Source organism: Hydra viridissima, unplaced genomic scaffold (genome assembly GCF_058129835.1).
Source record: "Hydra viridissima isolate aposymbiotic clone 2 unplaced genomic scaffold, HvirCarnegie_v1 scaffold_7, whole genome shotgun sequence".
Classification (NCBI taxonomy): Eukaryota; Metazoa; Cnidaria; class Hydrozoa; order Anthoathecata; family Hydridae; genus Hydra; species Hydra viridissima.
The window spans coordinates 2,084,196-2,106,663 of record NW_028324306.1 but is presented as its reverse complement, the minus strand read 5'-3'; the positions used below and the strand labels follow the sequence as shown (position 1 = coordinate 2,106,663).

The 22,468-nt window shown below is 28.5% G+C and overlaps 2 protein-coding genes across 3 annotated transcripts; both read left to right on the top strand.

Moving 5' to 3' along the window:
* Positions 1–3,335: 3,335 nt before the first annotated feature.
* LOC145183875 (cytochrome b-c1 complex subunit 2, mitochondrial-like) lies at positions 3,336–17,864 on the top strand. The gene is made up of 19 exons (XM_090092387.1): positions 3,336–3,640; positions 4,009–4,092; positions 4,374–4,523; positions 5,437–5,501; positions 5,580–5,636; positions 6,215–6,275; positions 6,659–6,722; positions 8,306–8,339; positions 10,858–10,921; positions 11,785–11,842; positions 13,874–14,036; positions 16,047–16,086; positions 16,194–16,249; positions 16,499–16,541; positions 16,683–16,763; positions 16,909–16,985; positions 17,062–17,134; positions 17,338–17,418; positions 17,701–17,864. The coding sequence occupies exons 1-19, from the start codon at positions 3,578–3,580 to the stop codon at positions 17,788–17,790; spliced, it is 1,404 nt and encodes a 467-aa protein (XP_089948513.1). The 5' UTR covers positions 3,336–3,577; the 3' UTR covers positions 17,791–17,864.
* A 239-nt stretch (positions 17,865–18,103) lies between these two features.
* Positions 18,104–21,180, top strand: LOC145183877 (uncharacterized). Of its 2 annotated transcripts, none has more exons than XR_016453950.1 (6): positions 18,104–18,255; positions 18,437–18,573; positions 18,708–18,917; positions 19,252–19,334; positions 19,697–19,773; positions 19,956–20,758. XR_016453950.1 is itself a non-coding variant. In XM_090092388.1 (6 exons), exons 1-6 carry the CDS (start codon positions 18,185–18,187, stop codon positions 20,127–20,129), a joined length of 744 nt encoding a protein of 247 aa, XP_089948514.1. In that variant the 5' UTR covers positions 18,104–18,184; the 3' UTR covers positions 20,130–21,180. The 2 variants fall into 2 exon arrangements, 1 of the variants encoding a protein (XP_089948514.1); XM_090092388.1 differs by having other exon boundaries at positions 18,708–18,909; positions 19,956–21,180.
* Positions 21,181–22,468: the final 1,288 nt, after the last annotated feature.

Genomic DNA, 22,468 nt, shown 5'->3' with positions numbered 1-22,468 from the left:
AAAAAATATAAAAGTATTATCTTAAAAAGAAAAAAATCTTTGTTTAACGGCTATTTTCATAGCCACACATCTTTGTAAAAACATTATTTGGCATTGAACAGTACAGTAAGTATAGCCCGCAGTTTATTTACTATTTGGTTTTCAACTTTTTTTTTTGGAGGGGGGCCGAAGTTATAGTTTCGAAAAATAAAGTTCATATTACGTCAAATGTATTAAAAAAGCCTAATTTCGCAAACAGTAGATAAGGAACAGTGTCGCAAATATCCCAAACCAAGAGTAGTATACGAATCAACTAAGTTGACTCATTTCCTCCTTGCGTGCTCTCCCTAAATAAGTCGATGCGTGTATTACTTCATGCGTGCTCTCCCTAAGTCTAAAAAAGTGCGATATCAGAGATTTTTAAGAATTATTTTTGCTTCATATAAGAATAGGTCGTGTGTAATTGTTAAGCGTTGGTGCTGACTATGGTTATCATCATTTTCTTCTAAAAATAGATAGCGTGCGAAGCGATGATGCTTGATAATGGTTAGTATCATGTGCGATAAAATATCGGGCAATTGCTGAGCCGTCTTACTTCATATGCGTTTGTCAATGAGGAAGTGGGGGTGGGGGGGATGCTAAAATTTAACATTTTTGGGGAGGGGTTAAAATTGCGACTTACCCAAAAAAATTCCTGTACACGCCCCTGCATTTGACATAAAAATTTTACTTTTTTATTTGGAAACACCTTTGTGAAAAAAAAAAACGTCCTTCATCAGTCTAACATCTTTACAAAAACATGTTGTAAACACGTTATCTCAAAACTTTACCTCTAAAATGCTAAAAAAAGTTTAAATTGCAGAAAAATCAAAAGATTTTCTCTTTTTAAAAAATAAATCTAGTTCAATTCCTCGGAAGCGAGGTTCAGACCATGAAAGGACCGAGGTTAAAAACACCCAAGGGCAGGGATTGTACCTTTAGCGTCAAGATTTGTTAAAATATAATAGCTAACAAAACAATCATTTTATGTCCCTCTAGGCCACCCCCTTTAACGGGACAGAAAGAAGCTGCCAAGAGTAGCGAAATAGTATCGCTATAAATACAATTTTCATTTTCAGGCTTTGCAAACTATTGTAACATATACGAAGAAAATCCAAACAATACTTTGGATAAAGAATCTCTATATACGTTGAATAACTTTATGGAAAATTAAAATTTAATGAAAAAAATCATTTTACTAACACAAACATATAAAATGATATTCTTTTTCAATCTACTCTCTAGTGCTCAACAATAGAATAATAGAAAATTTTTTCCAGCATGACAACGACCTGTAGTGTTAAGTCCAAAGAAGACTGAACGAAGTGTTAAAAAATGGTTGCCAAGAAACATAAAAGACTTTTGATGATCAGCACAATTTCCAGATCTTAATTCAATTTACCATTTGTGGGATCATGTGAGTCGAGAAAAGTCATAATATCTTTCAAATATTTTGGGCCATGGACTAAAAGATTACTAAAAAAGTTGTTTAAACATTCTTTTGAATTGGATGTTAAAGTTCTTTATCATAGTAAAAAATATTACAATGGCTTTTCTGATTGTGAGGTTGAATACTTCGATGTTCAATGTTAAATATTTGGTGTGGGTGGAAATTGTGCAGGGTCGTTAAGTTGCTGAATCATGTCACGCCTAGAACAATAAACAAATAACTATAAATCGAAAAGTTTACAAGATACTTTTAGTTCTTACTATAAAAAATATCGTGACTTTATCCTCTGGCTAGCTTACATTATGCGTGACTTTATCCTCTGGCTGGCTTACATTATGCGTGACTTTATCCTCTGGCTAGCTTACATTTTATGCGTGACTTTATCCTCTGGCTAGCTTACATCATGCGTGACTTTATCCTCTGGCTAGCTTACATCATGCGTGACTTTATCCTCTGGCTAGCTTACATTATGCGTGACTTTATCCTCTGGCTAGCTTACATTTTATGCGTGACTTTATCCTCTGGCTAGCTTACATTTTATGCGTGACTTTATCCTCTGGCTAGCTTACATTTTATGCGTGACTTTATCCTCTGGCTAGCTTACATTATGCGTGACTTTATCCTCTGGCTAGCTTACATTATGCGTGACTTTATCCTCTGGCTAGCTTACATTTTATGCGTGACTTTATCCTCTGGCTTACATTATGCGTGAGATGTGTGCGATTATCTAGATGAACAAAAAAAAATGACTAAAAAAAAAATTCACCAATTGCACCTAACCAAAATCCAAAGGACTGTGTCCGAGTATTGTGCAAGAGAAAGTAAAAATAATTAAAAGAGAAATGTGGCAGAATTTGTTAAGAATATGTAAAGAATTTAAAAATAGTAAGGTAAAATGTTCGAAGAAAGTAGCGGAGAAAATCTATTTACTTAACTGTAACCTCGTGATCATAAAGGCTCATAGTTGGACATCAATCTGAAAAATATTTTTGTGTTCTCAAAAGAACAAAATTTTATTGACCAAAACGAATTAAAGGCTCATGGTTTAACATCAACCTGAAAAATATTTTTGTGTTCTCAAAAGAACGAAGTTTTATTGACCAAAACGAATTAAAGACTCATAGTTTGACATTAATCTGAAAAATATTTTTGTGTTCTCAAAAGAACGAAATTTTACTGACCAAAACGAATTAATAGATGTCATTAGGAACCTAGATCTTTTTAAGAACAAAGCAGAACTTATGGATTCTAGATTACAACAACGGAGTCTTTTGACTGAAAACATAATTACATTGTTCCGTAGTTGACAAAAAAAACTTGATAGTCTTCGAATCTTCGACAGGGGTTTTATCTTACTGTAAAACAAATTAAAAAAATAAATGGAATGATGATAACAATTGGCATTAAATTGATAACTATACAAAGTTTGATGTTAATATTTCCACATGCCTCCATTGACACACTGAGTAGGCTTAAGAAAATGTTTGTTGTGAGACCTTTAAACAAATAGCGATTCAATTATCGCTTTAAACAATCTAGAAACAATAAGAATGTTTAGCTTATGAGATTTTTTTTGCACGATAACTTTTTTTAAAAATTACTCAAGTTTACCTTTCTAAAAACTTTTTTGAATTCTGAAAGTTTTTCAGAGTTTCAATTCTTAGAAAGTAGCCCTCAAAGAGGATGCCCATCAAAGAGGGTCGATGCTATAAGGAAATATTTTTTTAGAAATTAAAGGCTAAACTGTTTGTTTAAAGTTCTCCTCGCTTCTCCCATTCGAGTGTAAAATTTGTTTGATTCTAGATAAAAAAAAGAACTCATTTTATTTTTTTAAATATTTTTACAGTGCTACTAATCTTTTCCCAATGTTGTGGGGTCATTCTGCATAACTGCGTCTAAATGTCGCATGTTCAAAAATTAGTTTTGTTAAATTTTCTAATTTCTTAGAAAAGTAATTTACCTCTTTTTATGAACAATAAAACTAGGTATCTCTAACTTACGTCATTAAATTTGTGGGGAGAGGAGGAAAGAGAAGACTTTTTGTTTTCCGGCCGTCGGTACGGACTTCTAGCAGGCAAGATCATCTGTTTTTTAAAGAGCTCTAAAAAGATGCTTCCAATACGAAGTCAGAATATAGCTCGTTCTTTTTCAAAATCTTTCAGAAATGTATCAGTAAGTTTCTTTCAAGCTTTTCTTAATAAGAAATCTTCTTAAGTAAAAACTATCCTCCAAAATTCAACTACAGTTAAATACTAGCTAGCCAGCTAGCTTCATCAGCATCTAGCTATGTAACTACAGAGTTGTATAGCATTAACTAAACTTAAATAAAAGTTAAACATTACTTTGATATCTAATCTAACATATATTTTAAAAAAATCAACATTGCAATTGAGAATTTTTCACATGCAATATAAAACCCTTTTACAAAAATTTTAAATTTGGCTACCATAAATTTTTATCATTGTTGATTTAACTGCATACCTTTCATTGAACCACTTTAAACTGCCCATTTTATCTTGCTGAAATTTTATATTTATCAGGGAGCCTGTGCAGTACCACTCACTGATCCAATTGAAAGTGGAATTTCTGTTAAACATTCTAGACCTGCTTCACATGAACCAAAGGTAAAAAATAAATATTTTTACATTACAATAGGCTTTCCTCTTAAGAGCTATTGTTAATAAAGCAAACTTAGCTATAAACTTGACCTAAAATTAGGATAGCAATACTAATAAATTAATTTGTCCATGATAAAGAATCTCTATATATGATGAATAACTTTAAAGAAAATTGAAAAATTTAGTATATCCATCATGTATTTATCCATGAACGTCTTGTACATAAATGTTTTAAATAATGATTGTGTGCGAGTATATTTTATATACACATAAAATAATTTTGTTAGATAACAAAACTTGAAAATGGTGTCCGTGTTGCAAGTATTGACAATGGTGGTAATGTGACCAGACTTGCAATTGCTCTGCAAAGTGGCAGCCGTTATGAGTCAGTCGCACAGCAGGGTATCAGCCAACTGGTCAAAAATGCTGCATTTGTGGTTAGTTTTTTTTCAGATAAGTGTTTTTAGTGATATGATTTTTATACAGATAAAAATTAAGCTGTGCAGTTAATTCAATGTAATTGTAAAATATTTTTTTAATAATTTATAGAAGAGAAGAATAAATACTATGATTTTTAGTGCTGCTCACTATATAAAGTAAATATTTATTAACAATCATAGCAAGTAGTAAAATTGATAATAACTTAACTATTAAAACTTGCATCAATTATTTTATGATAACAGTATTTTCTGAGAGATCTATTCTAAAAAAATTAATTTTCTAATTTTTAGTGATATAAGTAATTAAATAGATTTTTAAATTTTTCAAAAATTGTATGTTTTTATAAAATTCACATTTACATTTCTGTTGCTAAGAAAGTATGTATGTATGTATGTATGTATGTATGTATGTATGTATGTATGTATGTATGTATGTATGTATGTATGTATGTATGTATGTATGTATGTTCTTTTTCTATGGACCTTGTTTTAAAGAAATAATTTTAGGTTTTTTAATTTTGCTTTTAAAAACATGTTAATTAGGTTTAGTTATATGTAAATGATATATTACTATAAAAAAAATGTTTTTTTAGCAATCACCACAGCTTTTTGGAAGCCCTTTTAACTACATTAGCCATTATCATATGGCTAGTGTACTGATAATGGCTACAAATTAACTGCAGTGATTGCTACCAATTTTGTAGCTGAAATGAAATGAAAAGTGAAAGTATATACAATGAATTTTGTTTAAGCCAACATTGTGTTTTGACATTTACAACTATTATTACATAATGAGGAAAAAAAATAGGTGCCAAGTTTTCTTATATACCTGCATTCACAGATGGTGGGAGGTGTCTTAATTAATTAACTAACAATCTAAAAAAGTTTTAACTTTGTGTTTATTTTTTAGACAAATAAGCAGAGGAGTGCACTTCGAACTGTTCGTGAAATCCAAAATGTTGGTGGGAGCTTGGAGTAAATATCTTAACTTTTTCTGGTAAAATTTTTCTTTTATAAACATTAGAGACAAACTTTTATTAATTTTTTTCTTAGATGCTCTAATTCAAGAGAATCAATAACAAGAACTGCATCATTTTTGCGTTCAAACCTGTGAGTTTTATTTTATTGGAGTTTATTTCTTGATTGGGTTTTGATGCCTTTTCTGTTTTTCAGTTTTGTTTGGTTTGTTTTTTTCAGGTTTTGTTTTTCAAATTACTTAATTGCTCACATGTTAGTTGTTCAATCTAATATCAAAACAACCATGGATAGCAGACTGTTTAAAGATTATTCTAACAAAGATGACTTAAACCTCTGGTCTTAATTAGGAACATCAATTAGAGGGACATCAAATAGTATAAATTGAAACAAAGTTAATGTTAAGTTGCCAGAATTTTGAGAGGAATGATTTTTTTTCTGTAAAACGTTTTTCAAATTTGACAAAATTGAGCAAAAGTTAAAGCTACAAATTTTTTTTATTGATATATTTACATTCAGAGAATGTGAGAAAATTGAGAGTGTTGAAAAAAAAGGTTTAATGTCTTTTTTGTCATGTGGTAAATTTTCTTTGTGCTCGTAAAAATTTAAACCATACTCTTTCATATATTTTATATATTTGCATATACTTCACATATTCACATATTTAAATCATACTTTTAAGCCATACTTTTACTACTGTACTTTTTCATTAGTGCCAATGTGATGGAAAATTTGGCCTCTGCATTTAATGGACCAGTATTTCATAATTGGGAGGTAAATGAAAATGTTTTTTAAAAATTCTTTTGTTTGAAGTAAAAGTATTGTTGATAAACACAGAATTTTTTGAACATAAAGTTTAGCTGTAAAAGATATAAAAGTGTTTGACTTATTTTAATCATTTCAAGAGAAGCAAGAAATTTTTTTATTTCTGTGAAGAAAATAAATATTAAACTACAAGCAGTTGAGTTTATGCTCAAAAAAATTTGACTTTATCAAAATAAATAATTGAAGATCATTTTGGTGATGAACAAAACTAAAAAATATTCTGTTCTATTTATATCACCCCTGTTTTAGACAAACCCTCCCCTCTTTGGGGATTTAAATTCAGGTTCTTTTTCAATAAAAAAAACTCACATAGTTTTTATTTATGCTTATAGTTGTCTGAGGTGAAAAAATTTTGTCATTCAGAGAATGCTACGTATGCAGCTAATGAAAATGCTGGTAGAATAGTTTTTCTTCTTTTGCTATTAAACTTTTTGTTACATTTAAATGTTTTATAACTGCATATTTTCATGGACGTAGAGATGGATGTGCAACAATATTGTTTTTTTTTGCGAACTATGCTCGTTGCTCATTGTTACAAAATTATATTCAAGTCTGTTGGATTTGTCAGAAATCTTTGGTCTCGTTTAACCAGTCACATCAACTTCCTTTTATTAAAGATGACAGCAATGGAACCAAATTTTAAGCTGAATTTTATAGAGAAAGACATTCTTAACATTTTAAGAAATACTTATGATGATATAAAAATTGAGATCATTTGCTTAACTACTTTAGTACATGTATAACTAGAGATATAATAAGTAATACAAAATATCAACTAGTTTTGTAGCTACCTAAAGCACAATGGTTTCATTTCCAGGGAACTACTCCATCTACTATATTGCTGTAGACTTCCAGTTTATGAATAATAAAGAATTTTCAATTTTTATGTTTAACAACAGAAATATAAACAGTTAAGGATAAATAACTTATAGATAAAATGAATATAAATACAATAAAGAGAAAAATAACTTGTCACAGTTTTAAAGAATTTAGCAAAGCCAATTTATAGCAAACTGCAAGAATAACTAAGTATTTAATATTAACATAATATGATTTACTAGCTATATATATAAACTAATTTTTATTTGACAAAAACAAATGGGTTATTATGTGCTAACAAATGAAATAGTATATGAAGTATGAAAAATATGATTGTAAATTTCAATAACTTTTTAAAAGGTTTTGCTTTATCAAATAAATTATAAAAAAGCCCTTTAGAAATTACACCAACTAAAAATAATGCATAGTGGAATATGTATTATGGAGCTTATAGAGTAGTCAAGGCAAAAAATGGCACCATGTCAGGAAAAATACTAAAAAAGTACACAAAATTAAGGCTGATGAATGAAGGACCAAGGAGTTGAATGAAACCAGATCTTGACAAAAAATTTTATTTAAGCTTTTTTATATTTCGCTATACTTTTTTTAATCATTTTAAAATTATCCTTTCAGGTCTATTTTATCATTGACAGACTTTGTTTACACAAAAAAAGTTCCCAAATTTACAAATATTCATCTTGAAAAAATAATAAAATTTACAAAATGTTCATCTTGAAAAAATAATAAAATTTACAAAATGTTCATCTTGAAAAAATAATAAAATTTACAAAATGTTCATCTTGAAAAAATGATGAAAATATTTTTGTGTCGACAACTAATTTCCTTTACCTTGGTGTAATTAGTTTAATAATTTGTCAACGCGTGAAGTAGTTCCTGAACAGTCTTGTTAAACATATGCTATAAAAATTTAAACTAACTTCACGTGACCAGAATTTCTGTTTTAAAACTGTGGGCAGCCATTTTCATAGATTTTTTTTGTTGCATGTCCATCACTTATATGTCCCTGATATTTTTAACAGTTTTCTATTTTATGATGAAATTGCTGTTATAAATTTTTTTGTGACTTAAAATTTTATCTTTATACATAAATTACTTATTTTATCATGTGTAATAAATCAGGTATTTTCTATATTTTTTAGTTAATCTTGAATTGCTGCACAAAACTGCGTTTAGGTACATATTGTTACTAGATTTTTTTTCTATTGGTTCAAGTTTTAAAATTTTATGTTGGGAGAACTTCGTAGCACAACCATCAAGTGATGGTAATTAAAAAAGAATTGGTTTTAGTTGTGGTAAATTATTTAAATAGTTAATTTCTCAAAAGTTAACCTTTAGTTAATAATTAATTCCGATTGGTTAATTCTGATTGAGTAACAAAACTGTTATATCTTTTATTGTTCTTCTTAATTTTAAATTTTTTTTTATTACTATTCATAATTTTCAGTTTTAAACATTTTAATTTCATTTTCATCAAAGGAAGGAATGCTTTGTCAACCTGAAAAGTAAAAATCAAATTAATCAATGATACAAAAAAGATACCTATAATGTCCTCTGAGCAATCAAATATTTTTCTCTGAGGTTAATAATGTCCAATATAGAAAAAAAATCTGAATGACTCATTTTTGGCTTAACAATTAGAAATATTGAAACTGTAAGAGTTTAACAAACTTAAGAACATGATTTATTTTAAAGATAAACTGCCATAGAATAAAATCAAAACATATTTAGATGTGAAATCCTCTTAGAAGGGAAATTTTATTTGTTATTTTAACTGCTAAATATTTGATGATAACTAAAAATAATCTTATGAAGGAGGGGGGGGAGTATCAAACCAAACCACAAGGAAATGAACAGATCTTGCTTAGGTTTAACACTGAAGATCTCTGATTTCTGTTCTTGTTCTTTTTATGACTTCATTCTTAAAACCTGAGTTGCAAGCAAAACAAGCATAATTTCAAAAATTTTGTTTTATTTTTTTACAGAGGACACTTCATACTATGCTGAAAAGACATCATTTAATGCAATTCTCTCTTATAAATGATTAGTTTCAATTCAGTTTTATCTTATATCAAATTATTACTATTTTAGTCACGTTACAAAGTCTTCAGACCTTTCAATTAAGCTTGGGTATTTGCATTTCCTCTAAACATTATTTAGTGATTCTTTTTTTTATTACAGCTGATGTTGCATTTATGTTTGAAGGAAAAAACAGTTTGACTAGAGCTTTTATGCATTAGGTTTTAACTTAATTATGTGATTGCTAGGTATTGTTATTTCAACAAATGGAATAACATGAAAAGGCAGTTATTAACTATCTACCAACAGTTAATAGCTGCTTAATAATATAACCCATGGTAGTAGTATGACTAACTATTTTTATTGCTGTTTATGTTCCTAAATTATTCTTTAATTAGATTTGGATGCAAAATTAGTGCTCATAAATGGTCTCTACAAAGCAAAATGCTGTTTATAATAAGTACTTGATAATATTATCTATAGTTGGGTTTATTTGCCCCAAGCTAACCTTTGCTAAGTTTTATCTGCCATCGTTTTCTCTGCCATTCATTCGTTTTCCAGATATTGATTTCTGGATTGTTAATAATCCTTAAAAAAACTTTTGTTTTGCTTGCAATTGTGCAGGTTGCTTGTTTTGCTTGCAATCATGCAGGTTACTTGTTTTGCTTGCAATTGTGCAGGTTGCTTGTTTTGCTTGCAATCGTGCAGGTTGCTTGTTTTGCTTGCAATTGTGCAGGTTGCTTGTTTTGCTTGCAATCGTGCAGGTTGCTTGTTTTTGTTTGTAATCGTGCAGATTGCTTGTTTTGCTTGCAATCTTCACAAAGGATTTGGAATCAGTTTTACATTATTATAGTAAATGTTTTTTATATAAATTTACAAAAAAAAAAAAATCTATTGAGAGACAAATTGGCCACTAAATAATGGAATAAATGGAAACTGTTTCCTTTGTATAGATAAAATTGACTAGGTAATTGTTTTGATAAGGCAATAATTTTTTTTATATATTATTGGAATTATGCAAACCAAATAGGGATCCAGCAACTCAATCTTCCTAATTTTTATAAATAGATCAGTTCAATTTTTAACCAGGTCTTTTTTCAAAATAATTCAGTTACAAAAAAAAAAATGTTTATTAGGCTTATGAATGCAACATTCCATGCCACTTCATACCATGCCACTTCATACCATGCCACATCATAACATGCCACATCATACCATGCCACATCATACCATCCCACATCATAACATGCCACATCATAACATGCCACATATCATGCCACATCATAACATGCCACATCATATCATGCCACATCATACCATGCCACATCATAACATGCCATATCATATCATGACAATCATAGCAATTTAAGAAAAGCTGAAGTTATAGAGCAGGAAAAGATTTTTTTGTTTTAAACCAAAAGAAAATCCAGTCATTGCATTTTATGATTTTCCTCAAAACATTATTTTGTAAAGTTTTGTGACCTTTTATTTTAAAAACTATATTGACTTGTTTCCTACTGAGGAATTATAAAATTTAATAAACAGATTATTTCTACAAATACAGTAGTTGTTACTTTAAAAAATGTTAATTAGTAGTTATTGTGTAATTTTAATTAATATATATAGAGAGCTAGATTACCTATAAGTTATTATTTGATTATATTATTTTTTTTAGAAATGGTGTTGGCAACTCATTATATTGCAATAATTATTTCATTAACAAATTTAGTTCTCAGCAGGTATTTCTTTTCTCTATCACAAGCCACCTGTAGGAATAAATGAAGGTTAAGTTAAAGAAAATTTTATCAAGAGCACTACGTAGTTTTGCACAGGTCTTAAGGGCTATAATATAATTATAAAACAAAGTAAATATATAATTTAAATATATGATTAAAAAAAAAAAAAAAGCAGTACTTTAAGGTTGCTCTATATTTTTTAGAAAAGGTATTATACAGAGAGAAAAAAATCTTTCTAAAAAATATTTTTCTCAAAAAATATTTTTAAAAAGTCTCAAGAAGTATAGTGAATTATAAGTCTAAAAAAACTAAATAAAATCATACTAATTACCCCTCTTCATCCCGATAAAAATCAAAAGCCTCAAAGAATTCTTACTTTCTTCTTCCTTTTTACTCTCCTATATTAGCTTCAATCTTTTTTCATGCTCAAGTTTTGACCACAAGTTTTGTCTTCAATCATATAATACTTTAACAAGATATTGTGTAGTACTTTTGTAAATGTGGAAAAGGAAAATTATAAACAGTTGAATTGGAGTCAGCTATTATCAGACTAGCTGGAAACCTCAGAGAACTCAATTTTACACCATGTCATTATAATTTCCCAATATTGCTTGAAGTATTGCAGGCAAACTTTTAAACACCTTAGAAATTGTGATAGGTGTGTTAGGCACACATGCACAATCTTGTGCTTCTCCCGGAGAGGCCTGTCATCAATTATATTGATATATTTTTTTAGTTCTAATATTTATAATGCTCATTTTGTTTGCCATTAACATATAGCTTTAAAAGGTATTAAGTTTTCTTAGATTTATCAAAAAATATTGCTATGTCAAGGATTTCTTTTATTTATTTATTTTTAATTTTAGTTGGAGAGTTTTGTACAAAACAATTATAAGGGAGAACAGCTTGTTATTGTTGGAACAGGTAATGAGATTAAAAATTAAAGATTTTACTTCTTTAAGAATCAATTGATTTGTTCTAAATAAAATCTATTATATAATCTGATGAGATTATATAATAGTTTTTCTAACTTTTAAATGATACATACAGAATACTACAGTTTGTATAACTAAATGATACAAACTGATTGTTTGTATCAATATTATTAATTATTATTAATAATAATTAATAATTTCACTTTTAAAGCTGATTAAATATTATTTGTATTGTTTTGGGCATTTCTTAAAAAAAAAAAAAAAGGATTAATATTAAAAAATGTATTTTATTTCTGTTTAATACGGTAAGGTTTTAGTATTTTATATATAGTTTTTATAGCAGCATCAAGACTTGTTTTGTATATAATTTTTTATTTATGGTTTATTCTTGTTTTAAATTTTGCTTTTAAAATTTGCTTTAGGGCATTATTGAATCTGAAAATAGTTTAACTTTTCTTGCATGTAAAAATAAAGAACACATTTCTTATGTAAAAGTTTTTTGCTTTATTTCTCTTCAAAAAACTTTTTTTTTTTTTGTGCAACTGGGCACTTAAAGTTTTATACAAGTTTAATGGTATACTTTCCTTCAATAAATCTTTTACAGCTCAATGATAAATACAGCTATGCATAGTTATTTCTTTAACCATTAAATTATTTTTAACAGCAATACTCACCATATTGGTTTATTTTTAATTATTAATTTTGTTACAGCTCAAATAACGTTAACTGAAAAAATATTTTTCTTGCTGTTTTTATGCATAAAATACCCTTAAAAAAAAAACTTTAAAAAATTTGATAAAACTTTATAGTTAAAACATTTACATCAAACACATCTAGTTGGTTTTATTATAGCATAATTACATAATTAGTGTTAATACGGTCTGGAAAATGTCAATCAGTCATTTGAAATACCATGTGTTTCAGCTGCAGATTCCACTTCTTTATCATAGCAATCAAATATTTGTTCAAATTGTTTTGCTTTGAATGACAATGCATCTACATTACCATTTATTTTCTTGTAAATTTAGTGGGCATTAATACAGATGTATTTGTAAGTATGTAAAGCCAATTTGACTTCCTCCTATGCTTAGTCACATAAGAGGTAGTCAATTGATCACTTTGATCAAAACCACCCCTCATTTAACTATAACAGTTGGCATTGAGGTGTCTGTTTGTGATTTAATATTACCAATCAGTATTCTATATCAATCTTTGGTTTTTTGTCATTTGTGTAGGCTCTGTTGCTATCCGGCTCAACTTCATGTCTTTTTTTTTTTTTTTGGAATTTTTTTTACTTTTGTTAGGTCCAGCAAGAATTTCAGGGACAGAGTTTGCTATATCTTCATCATTTTCACATTTGATATGTTAGTAACACATCTAAGTTCATGTCAAAGTCTGAATCACTAAAATCTCCTCATCTTCAGTTTTAAGTATAAGTTCATATATTTCATAAATTCATATATTTTTAAAAATATTTTCTTTTTATTTTACATTTTGGACTGTAAAAGTTATGTAAATAAAGTTGTCGTTAACAGTTAAAGAGTTATGGAAGAGTTATCTCGATACAAGTAAAATCTTCACATAAAAAGTATGGACAATCAAGAAGTTATACCACCAATAAAATATATTTTTTCTCCCTGTTTTTAATTTTGTAAGAAAAAGAATTTTAAAAAGTTTAACCATTTAACTTGGTCATGTTTCTTATCTTTAAACTGGTATTTATATCTGCGATAGTGGTATCTGCGATCATCTGGTATCTGTATCACTAGTTTATGTTTAGCTAATTTTTAAAATAATTTCGATTGCAATATTTTAAATTATGAGAATGAGTTTAAAATTTGCTAATTTAAATTAAACCAACAATTTTCCTATACAAAAATATTTTTAATGATATATATTTATAAGTGTTGATCATTTTTATGATAATTATGTTAATTATGATAATTATATTTATCACTTTTAACTATTTAGAGGATATATTTAAGTTGAATTCTCTTTTAATGCAAATTTTTTTTCTCAGATGTTAGCCATGATGAGCTTTTGAGATACTCTAGAGAACTTTTTGGATTTTTGCCTCAATCACAACCAAATAAGCCTGCCACACAGAAGTATTATGGAGGTGAAGCTCAGGCAAGTACAGGAGCTGGCTTTACATATGCTTCTCTTGTTGCAGAAGGAGCTGGGTAAATTTGTGTTATTTTTTGCCTCTGAAATTTTTACATAAAAAGTTCAGCAATTAAATTAGATGTAGAAACTAAACAATTAAGATGAACTAACCAGTATTTGACCAGACATGTAAATAGCAGCTTTTGATTGGTCAAAGTAAGAATACTTAAAGACATGTAAAAAGCAATTTCACCTTTTGATTGGTCAAAGTAAGAATACTTAAAAATAGAAGAAATATCCTCTAATACATAACTTTTTTTATAAGCATTAGCTTAATGATATCCAGTGGCGTGCAAAAGTTTCCAGCCAGTGACATTTTGATTCTAATTTATTTTTAAAAAAGACTAATCATTATGAGATGTTAGTATGAGATATAAGAAACAAAATAATGTAACAAAAAAATATTATGTTTGTGAATGTATTTATTGCTGTAATTGTTATATATTTATATGTTCAAAAGTTTCCAGCCACTTAATCAATGCAGTAGGACATTCAAAGGCGCATTTAAGAATAATGCTGCTTTGAATGTTTGCATTTTATTTAATAGGTCATGAGAGCATAAATTCGAATTTTTGCACAAATCCAAATTTATTAAGTTTTCAAAAAAAAAAAAAAAAGGATAATTTTCTTGTGAAGTTGCTTCACTATTATCAATAGGTAAATAAACTGTGAAAAATATTACTGTGAAATACTGTTGTGGATATAATCTAAATTAATAGTAACTTAAAAGATCCTCCATGTAGTAGAAAACCAAGAAAAATGTCTAAAATAAGTAAATTGTATCATTAAATGCAAATTAACTGCAAATCACAAGAAAATTGCTGCTGAAAGAGCACTCAAGCTAAAGAATGAAAACTTATCTAATGTTGGTTGTAGTACTGTGACATTGATGTGTCTTAAAGACTACATGATGTGGACCTTTTTGGTTGTGTTGGTATTAAAAAACAAATAATTAGTAAAAAGAATAAGAAGACCTTATTACAATTTGCCAAAGATCATCTTTAATTGGATAAAATCAAAGATTGGAAAAAAAGCGACTTTCTCAGATAAATCTAAATTTAATCTTTTTATAAGTGATAGTATACATCTTGTACAAATGTCCTGTTGTTACAAAAACAACATTCAGGACTAAAAATCCGATTGTTAAGCAGTGGAGGAAGTGTGATGGATTGGATGATTTCTCTGCGCAAGGAGTCGGTCAATTGCTTAAAATCAATAGAAATATGAATGCTGCTATTTATAAGGATATTTTAGAAACCAGTTTGTTATCATATACTAAAGAAATCATGCAGCAGAATTGGACATTTCAGCAGGATAATGACTCCAAACACACACCCAAGTTGTTAAAGCTAGTTTTCTGTTTCAGGTGTAAGAGTTTTCAACTGGCCATCACAAACACAGGACTTGAACCCAATAAACAGAACACCAATGGAATATGCTAGATCGTCAAATTCAAAAGCATAGATATTCTAATCAAACCGCATTATTCACATCATTGAAGGAAGAATATGATAAAATTCCACCTGCTTATATTAATTGATTGAGTCAATGCCACATCGGTGTGTGGCTGCTATTGCTTCAAAGGGTACAGCTACAAAAAAAAATTAAGTTTAAGTCTATTATAGAACATCTGGAATATTTATTTTTCTTATAGTACAAATTGGCTGGAAACTTTTGCACTTGTAAATATAACAATTACATTTTTTTTTTTTTTTTTTTTTTTTTTTTTTTTTGCAAGTAAACAATATTTTATGCAAATTGAAACCCATAAAGGTAAAAATGTGGCCAGTTAAATTTTTTTTCAACATAAAGGGATTTTTTTGTTGTCCTTCATTTTGCTGTTCATTCATTGGTTTGTTTGCCATTGTTCATTGGTTTGTTTGCCATTGTTCATTGGTTTGTTTGCCATAACTCTTTCTTGCTTCCATAACAAAGTTCTATAACAAATTGCTCTTCGTGTGTTTTTTTCTAGCACTGATGGCCACTTTTTCTATGCTTTTCTATTTGTTAGATTTATTTACCTTTAGACTTTTTCATAAAGATTTACCAGTTTTATTAGTTCTTCAGGTTTGTTTATTGATTTTAAAATATTTTTAATTTTAACTTTTGTTTCCTTTCTATGTGGAAACATTTTTTGTACTTTTTTTAAACTATTTTTGTTTATTTTTTTTCAGAAAATTCTTGGATCTGGTCCATATGTTAAATGGGGAAGCAATACAGTATCTTCAAGGTTTCATTTTGTTTGTTAAAAAATTATAAAACAGCTGTTTTATAATCTGTTTCTTACTTTCATTATTTCTTACTTTCGTTATTTCTTACTTTCATTAGAAAGTGAAAAGCTTGTGATCATTTCGTCTATTGATTTTTTTTAAAATTTATAAAAAAAGTTTAAGATCAAAGTTTACTCAACCTGAAAAAGAAAATAAAAACAAAAGCATTTTATTATGAACGTTTGAATTCTGTCACTTTTTTTTTTTAGATTAAACAAAGCAGCTCTTGGTGCCACTGACACACCTTTCATGGTAAGGATGGAGATCGTGTTCAATCATGTTTTTGTTTTTTTTCATAAATTCATTTTTTTTTACAATATTAAATATTTACAAATATGGTAAAAAGAGTTTCAGATTAAGTATAAATAATAAATTTGATAAAAATGAATTTAGATTAACGCATTAAACTTGAGCTACTCAGACTGCGGACTGTTTGGTTTCAATGCCATTGCATCACCATCCTCCATTCTCAAGGTGAATTGTTTATACAGCCTTTCAAGTTACAGATTTTTTGCTTTTGATTTGAGTTTGAAAAAAAAGAAAGGGGAAATAATTCAGCAGGTTTTTATTTGATTTTATTTTATTTCAATCACAATCTAAAAACTCTTCTTGCACACAGGTTTTGAAATCTGGTGTTGCACAAGTATCAAATATTGCAAAAGGAAGCATTTCTGCTGCAGATCTTGAAAGGGCCAAGTAATATGAATGCAATATTTAACAAACACTTATAGAATTTGATAAGATTTTACCCTTTGTAATTTTGAATACTTAGGAACCAAACAAAAGCGAGTATTTTGATGATTGCAGAGAATAAAAGCGATTTACTAGATGATCTTGTTACTCAGGTTTTTTTTTTTTTCTTTTCTTTTTTCTTTTTTGAGTTTGTTTATGCAAGAAATAGTAGGAAAGAGGGAAGGTTTCTCCATTTCTTATTCTTTTGTTGAAATTATTACTGTTTTGCATGAATAGAAGCTTGCCTCGAGTCTATCCAAAAATATTCTGCAATTTTTTTCTTGATCATTATATATATATTTTTTTTGTTACAAAGGTCATGTACAGCGGGTCATACACCTCACCAAAAGCTGCATCTGCTAAGATTGATGCTGTTACCATTGACAACGTTGTGCAGGTCAGTTGATCGCTATTTAAATAAAAAAAAAACTCTTGAAACTTAAATTAAAAAACAATTCTTATTAAACTTTATAAAAACTCATATTTATATTTATTGAAATTACTTATAAAATTATATTATTATAATTGTAAAATTATATTATTATTATTATAAAATTATACTATTATAATTACTTATAAAAACTCATATTTATAATTATTGAAATTACTCTTATGTGCATATTTATTTAGTTGTTTTTGCACAAGTGTCTTTACAGATATTTTCTTATAACATTTAAAGGTATCAAAGAAAGTTTTCAGTGGTAAACCAACTTTAGCTGTTACTGGCAATACTTCTAATCCCCCATATCTAGACGAACTGTTTAGTTAGACGTATGGTTCCACACCATAATTTATGCAGAATTTGTAAAATCATTTTAATCGAAAAATAATGTTTTGTTTTAATGAGCTTTTTATTCTAGTATAAACCTAGTATAGACTTTTGTAAAGTCCAATAAAATGATTTGAATTTTTTTTTAAATGTCCAATGAAATGGTTTAAAATTTCTTTAATACTTAGTATACCTTCTTCCGTTATCTTTGTTTTCGATAATTTTATGCATCATCTACTTGTATTTATTACTCAGGTGCAAATAATGCGATTGTTATCTCCTAATCAGCGATTACTTTTTTTTTTTTTTTTTTTTTTTTTTAAATTTATTTGAAAATTCTATTGTGAAGTTATTTTCAGCAAGTATATAAACAGCGCCATTTCAAGTTATAATAATGGGTCGAATGAGCCGGCAAAGAAGGTACAAGTCATGTGACCCATTTACAATAAAAAAGAAAGAAAATAAGTACGCTCACTTTTCTAGTTTTGTTTTTTATTTTTATTAGCCGAAAAGCTTTCTTATCGATGTGTTTACGTGCACACGGGTTCACTAGGTTCACCAGATTCACCGGGTTCACTAAAAACCATTGACCTACTCCTCTCTTCTTTATTTACTCCCCCTCTTTTCTATATTTTCCTCTCTTTAGATATGACAATCCTCCTAAAAAAAGTGAAATGAAGTTTGATAACTTTTTTAAAACAAAGAACTTTGAGAAGAATCAAAATATTATTGATCGAGCTGCCGGAAAGGATACGAAACATCAAATTAACGATGTGCTAGACGGTAAGTTGTTTCTAACTTGGTACTTAAATATAAATATCTCCTAATGAGTGCTTTCTGATGGGTATTTCCTGATCTATTTCCGATATTCTGATGAACATCCTGATGAGTGTTTTCTTTGTTACAAATATTTGCAGATAAAAGAGAAAAGAAAATTGCGAAAACTAATCACTCAATGAAAAATATTGCGAAAAGTTCAATTGCTGTAAAAAAGGATATCCCTGAGATGAAACCTAACGAAACGAAAAAGCAATACTTCCAACGCTTAGATGAAAGTATACAGGAAGCCATTAGTAAAACTATGATGGAAACAAAAACACTGCGGAAGAAAAGAAAACTGTACGATGGTTGGTATTCAGGCATTACTCTGATGCGATGTTTCCCGCACAGCGAAATAAAGAAAAATAGTGGGGTGGGGTGAGATGGGGAGGGGAGGTGAAATAAGTTTTATGAAAACTGGGGAACATGCTTTTCAGTAAACTTAAAAAATTTTAGAGATAGTGTGTCGGGGTAATTTCCAATCGGTGAAAATGTTCTGAGTGAACCACTATTGATTGATTCCTAAGATAAATTTTTTCCTTTTGAAAGTTTTTTTTTTTTCTTTTTTTTTTTTTTTTTCTCTCAATTTTTTACTCTTTTTTTTAATTATTATTTTACATGTGAAATTTGTTTTTTAATCAGACATCTGAAATCGCGAGATGAAAAGATAAAGCAGAAAAAGAAAAAAGAAAGCGGCGAAGTCAAGGATTTTTCTGATTTTAAGGGTATTTATTTACTATAACTGTCCTAAATGTTTGTTAAAGAGATTACACAAGCTACAAATGATGTAGTGACCTGAATACTCAAAAACGTTTCTAATGTTTGCGTGCAACCGTGACTTTTATCTCCCTACATGTACAAACACGTGTAATGTTTTTGTCTCCATATATGTACACACACGTGTAGTGTTTTTTAAGGGTTTAAACTCAACCTGATGAGATTCTTTATATTGAAAGTTTGTAATAGGATTAATAGTTGCCTTTTTTTGATTTATAAAAGCTTTAATGCAGTTCTCTGAATAGAGAAAAGCAATTTTTGATTGTAGTCAATATATATTTCATAGAAATTGTTCATACTCGTTATTTAGATGATGTAAAGTTCGGAGAAGTTGCAGAACGGCCGCCATCTTTTTCTGCAATTCCAAGAGGAGCTACAAAAGATAAGGTATCCTTAAGGGTTTTTTCCTTTTTTTTAAAAAAAAATAAAAGTTCATGCAATTATGTGAGCGTGTAAAGAAAGTATAGGCACGTAAATAGTGTGTTTTTTCTTTGTTAGTTTTTGAATTTTTCGTATTCTTTTTAATTCTTTAGGATTTCAAGTTGGTTCATTTAATCGTTTGTTTTTAGAAATTGTCGAGCCTTCAACTCTCTTCGCTTTTTGATAAAACAACAGATGCTAAAAGTGTAAAGAAGAGAAAGGAAATGACATACGTAGAGCAACAACGATTCGACAACGAGCGACAAAAGGCCATAGACGCCTACAGGATGATAAAGAAGCAGAAAATGAAAGACCTCACATAATCGTATTCTGTTTAAGAGTGGAAAAAGTCTAAACAAAAATCAACTGGCCATTTTTAACAATCTCCTGAAAGTGTTTTCGTATCTTAGGTCCCAGCGGGGGATTAAGTGATTTACGAGAATGTTTTGGCTGTAAATTGTATTTACATAATAACAGATTTATTTTTCGCTGACCATCCTGGTAATTAAAACGAATTAGAAATTTACCAACTTTAGAATCGATAGCCTCGAAAAATCCTATGTTCTTTATCGAGGAAAAATCTCTCTAGCGGTACTGATATTTCTAATACGCGTGTTTCAGGTGCCAAAAACTGAGATATTGACATTTGAAATATTTACTAACATTATATGGTATAATCACCAGAAGTTCTCATCGATGATTTGTGGCATTAATATTTTTTAACATGTGGTCTTCATATTTGTTTGAAACTGTTTAAGTGAGATAATGTAATTATGTTTAATGAAATTGATTTGACATAAGCATTCAAGATTGATTCTAGCTATAATTTAAAGGTTGTAATTTTTGTTACAACTAGAAAGAGTATCATCAATTCTGTGAGCATTTACGTTAAAGGATTTTGTAGATTTTCTTTTCAGTAAATAATAATAAATAATAGATAAAGGTCAATTTACATCTTTTATTAGTATTAAATCCTCAAATAACATTTAATCTTGCAAAGTGGCGCTGTAAATGTTCATTTGATTGAAATGATACTTGCATCGCCAAAGTATTTAAAATATAGATATGATTGCATACATTTAAAACAAATGTTTTGAGTTTTTAATGTCGCGTTACGGTAAATTTCCATTTAACTTGCTTGTTCTAACAAAATCTGTACGTGCGTAATGTGCATAATAAGTTTTGTCACACCAAAATTTTTTTTGCTTTGTTAAACACGTAAAACGTTTTATTTTAACAAACTTGAAATAATTCAATTCGTCTTAAAAGACTGATTTTGGGAGATTCTATTTTATTATTATATGGAAGAACCAAACCCCGATGCATTATGTAAACTTTATACTTGAATTACACAATAAAAGACTCAATATCTGATCACTCGTTTTTTTTTTATTTCTACTTTTTGTCTTTAAATCATGACAATGTTAGCGATCACTTCATAGAAATTGAAGTTTAAATGTCTGCAAGTGTCTTCTTTAAAGAGTAGCTCCATGTCGAAATCTTCCGGTCAGATCTCCAATTCTTTTAGATTTCCCTTAGTTATATTTTCATATACAGCGGTGGCCAAAAGTCTTGGAACAAAACATTTAACGACCAAAAAAATTTATTTTTGATCTAAAGTATAAATTTTGAAGGTTTGAGGTATATTTTTAAAGAGAATGTTGTTTAAAAAAATACTTACAACTTATTTATTTTTTTATTAACTTTTAGTATAAAAATTTATCATAACATAAAATATGTTGTTCCAAGACTTTTGGCCACCACTGTAAGTTAGGTAGAGTGGAGCAGAAGTAAGAAATTATTTGCGGTTGAAAATATACGTGCACCCATTTTTTGTATCGAGAGAAAATATATATTCAAAAAACAATGAAAGTTGGAAGGGTCAAAAAGTTTGCCGAACGTTTTTTAAGCCTCGATTGTTTTTGGAACAAGACCGTTTAATCATGTTGAACCAAAAATAACTAATCGATAAATTGCACTCGTTTTAGAAGTGATTAGAGTTAACCATGTTAGCAAGTAAAACGAAAGTTTTCACAAATACAAATTATTATTTTGCTTTCATTTATAATGCGGTGTGGGTTTAAGAATTTAATAAGACGAAAAAAAATTTCTTCACCTACATTGATTGTGCCATCAATTTCACAGGTTGAATAAAGATGGCTACTGTTTGGTTCCAGACAACAATATTTTAGTTACTCCACCAACTTTGGTCGTACTAATTTAATCACCAAGAAAGAATTCGAAGACATTGAGCGCAATTAGCGTTATTTTTGAATTCCCCACCTTCAAAAATAGTAGTTTAATAACTTATATTGGTTTTCCATTTATATTTCAATAGATATTACTTCTTCATTTTCTTTTTTGCAATCCACGTAAAACTTACATTGTTAAAAGAAATCTTATTTTTTTGGTGACCTGACTGGATGGCCTGAAGTGAAATTACTCTTAACTATTTTATTTACTGTGTGGTCACAGTTTAATTTTTTAATGTATGCTAGTTAGATTATTTTAAATTTAGTGATAAAATTTAATTTATTATATATTCATGATTAAACTTTAGTTATATATTTTTTTTTTCATACTCTTTAAAAAAATGACACCACAAGCAATATGGTTTATTTGTGTTGTGTAAATATATAACGTTCTCAACATGACAACTTGT

Excerpts from the sequence above, each read along its gene's own strand:
- LOC145183875 (XM_090092387.1), top strand. The coding sequence starts at position 3,578 with ATGCTTCCAATACGAAGTCAGAATATAGCTCGTTCTTTTTCAAAATCT. Across the intron at positions 8,340-10,857 it reads CTGCACAAAACTGCGTTTAG|AAATGGTGTTGGCAACTCAT; the intron begins GTACATATTGTT and ends TATTTTTTTTAG. Across the intron at positions 11,843-13,873 it reads GCTTGTTATTGTTGGAACAG|ATGTTAGCCATGATGAGCTT; the intron begins GTAATGAGATTA and ends TTTTTTTCTCAG.
- LOC145183877 (XM_090092388.1), top strand. The coding sequence starts at position 18,185 with ATGGGTCGAATGAGCCGGCAAAGAAGGTACAAGTCATGTGACCCATTT. Across the intron at positions 18,910-19,251 it reads CTGCGGAAGAAAAGAAAACT|ACATCTGAAATCGCGAGATG; the intron begins GTACGATGGTTG and ends TTTTTTAATCAG. Across the intron at positions 19,774-19,955 it reads GAGGAGCTACAAAAGATAAG|AAATTGTCGAGCCTTCAACT; the intron begins GTATCCTTAAGG and ends GTTTGTTTTTAG.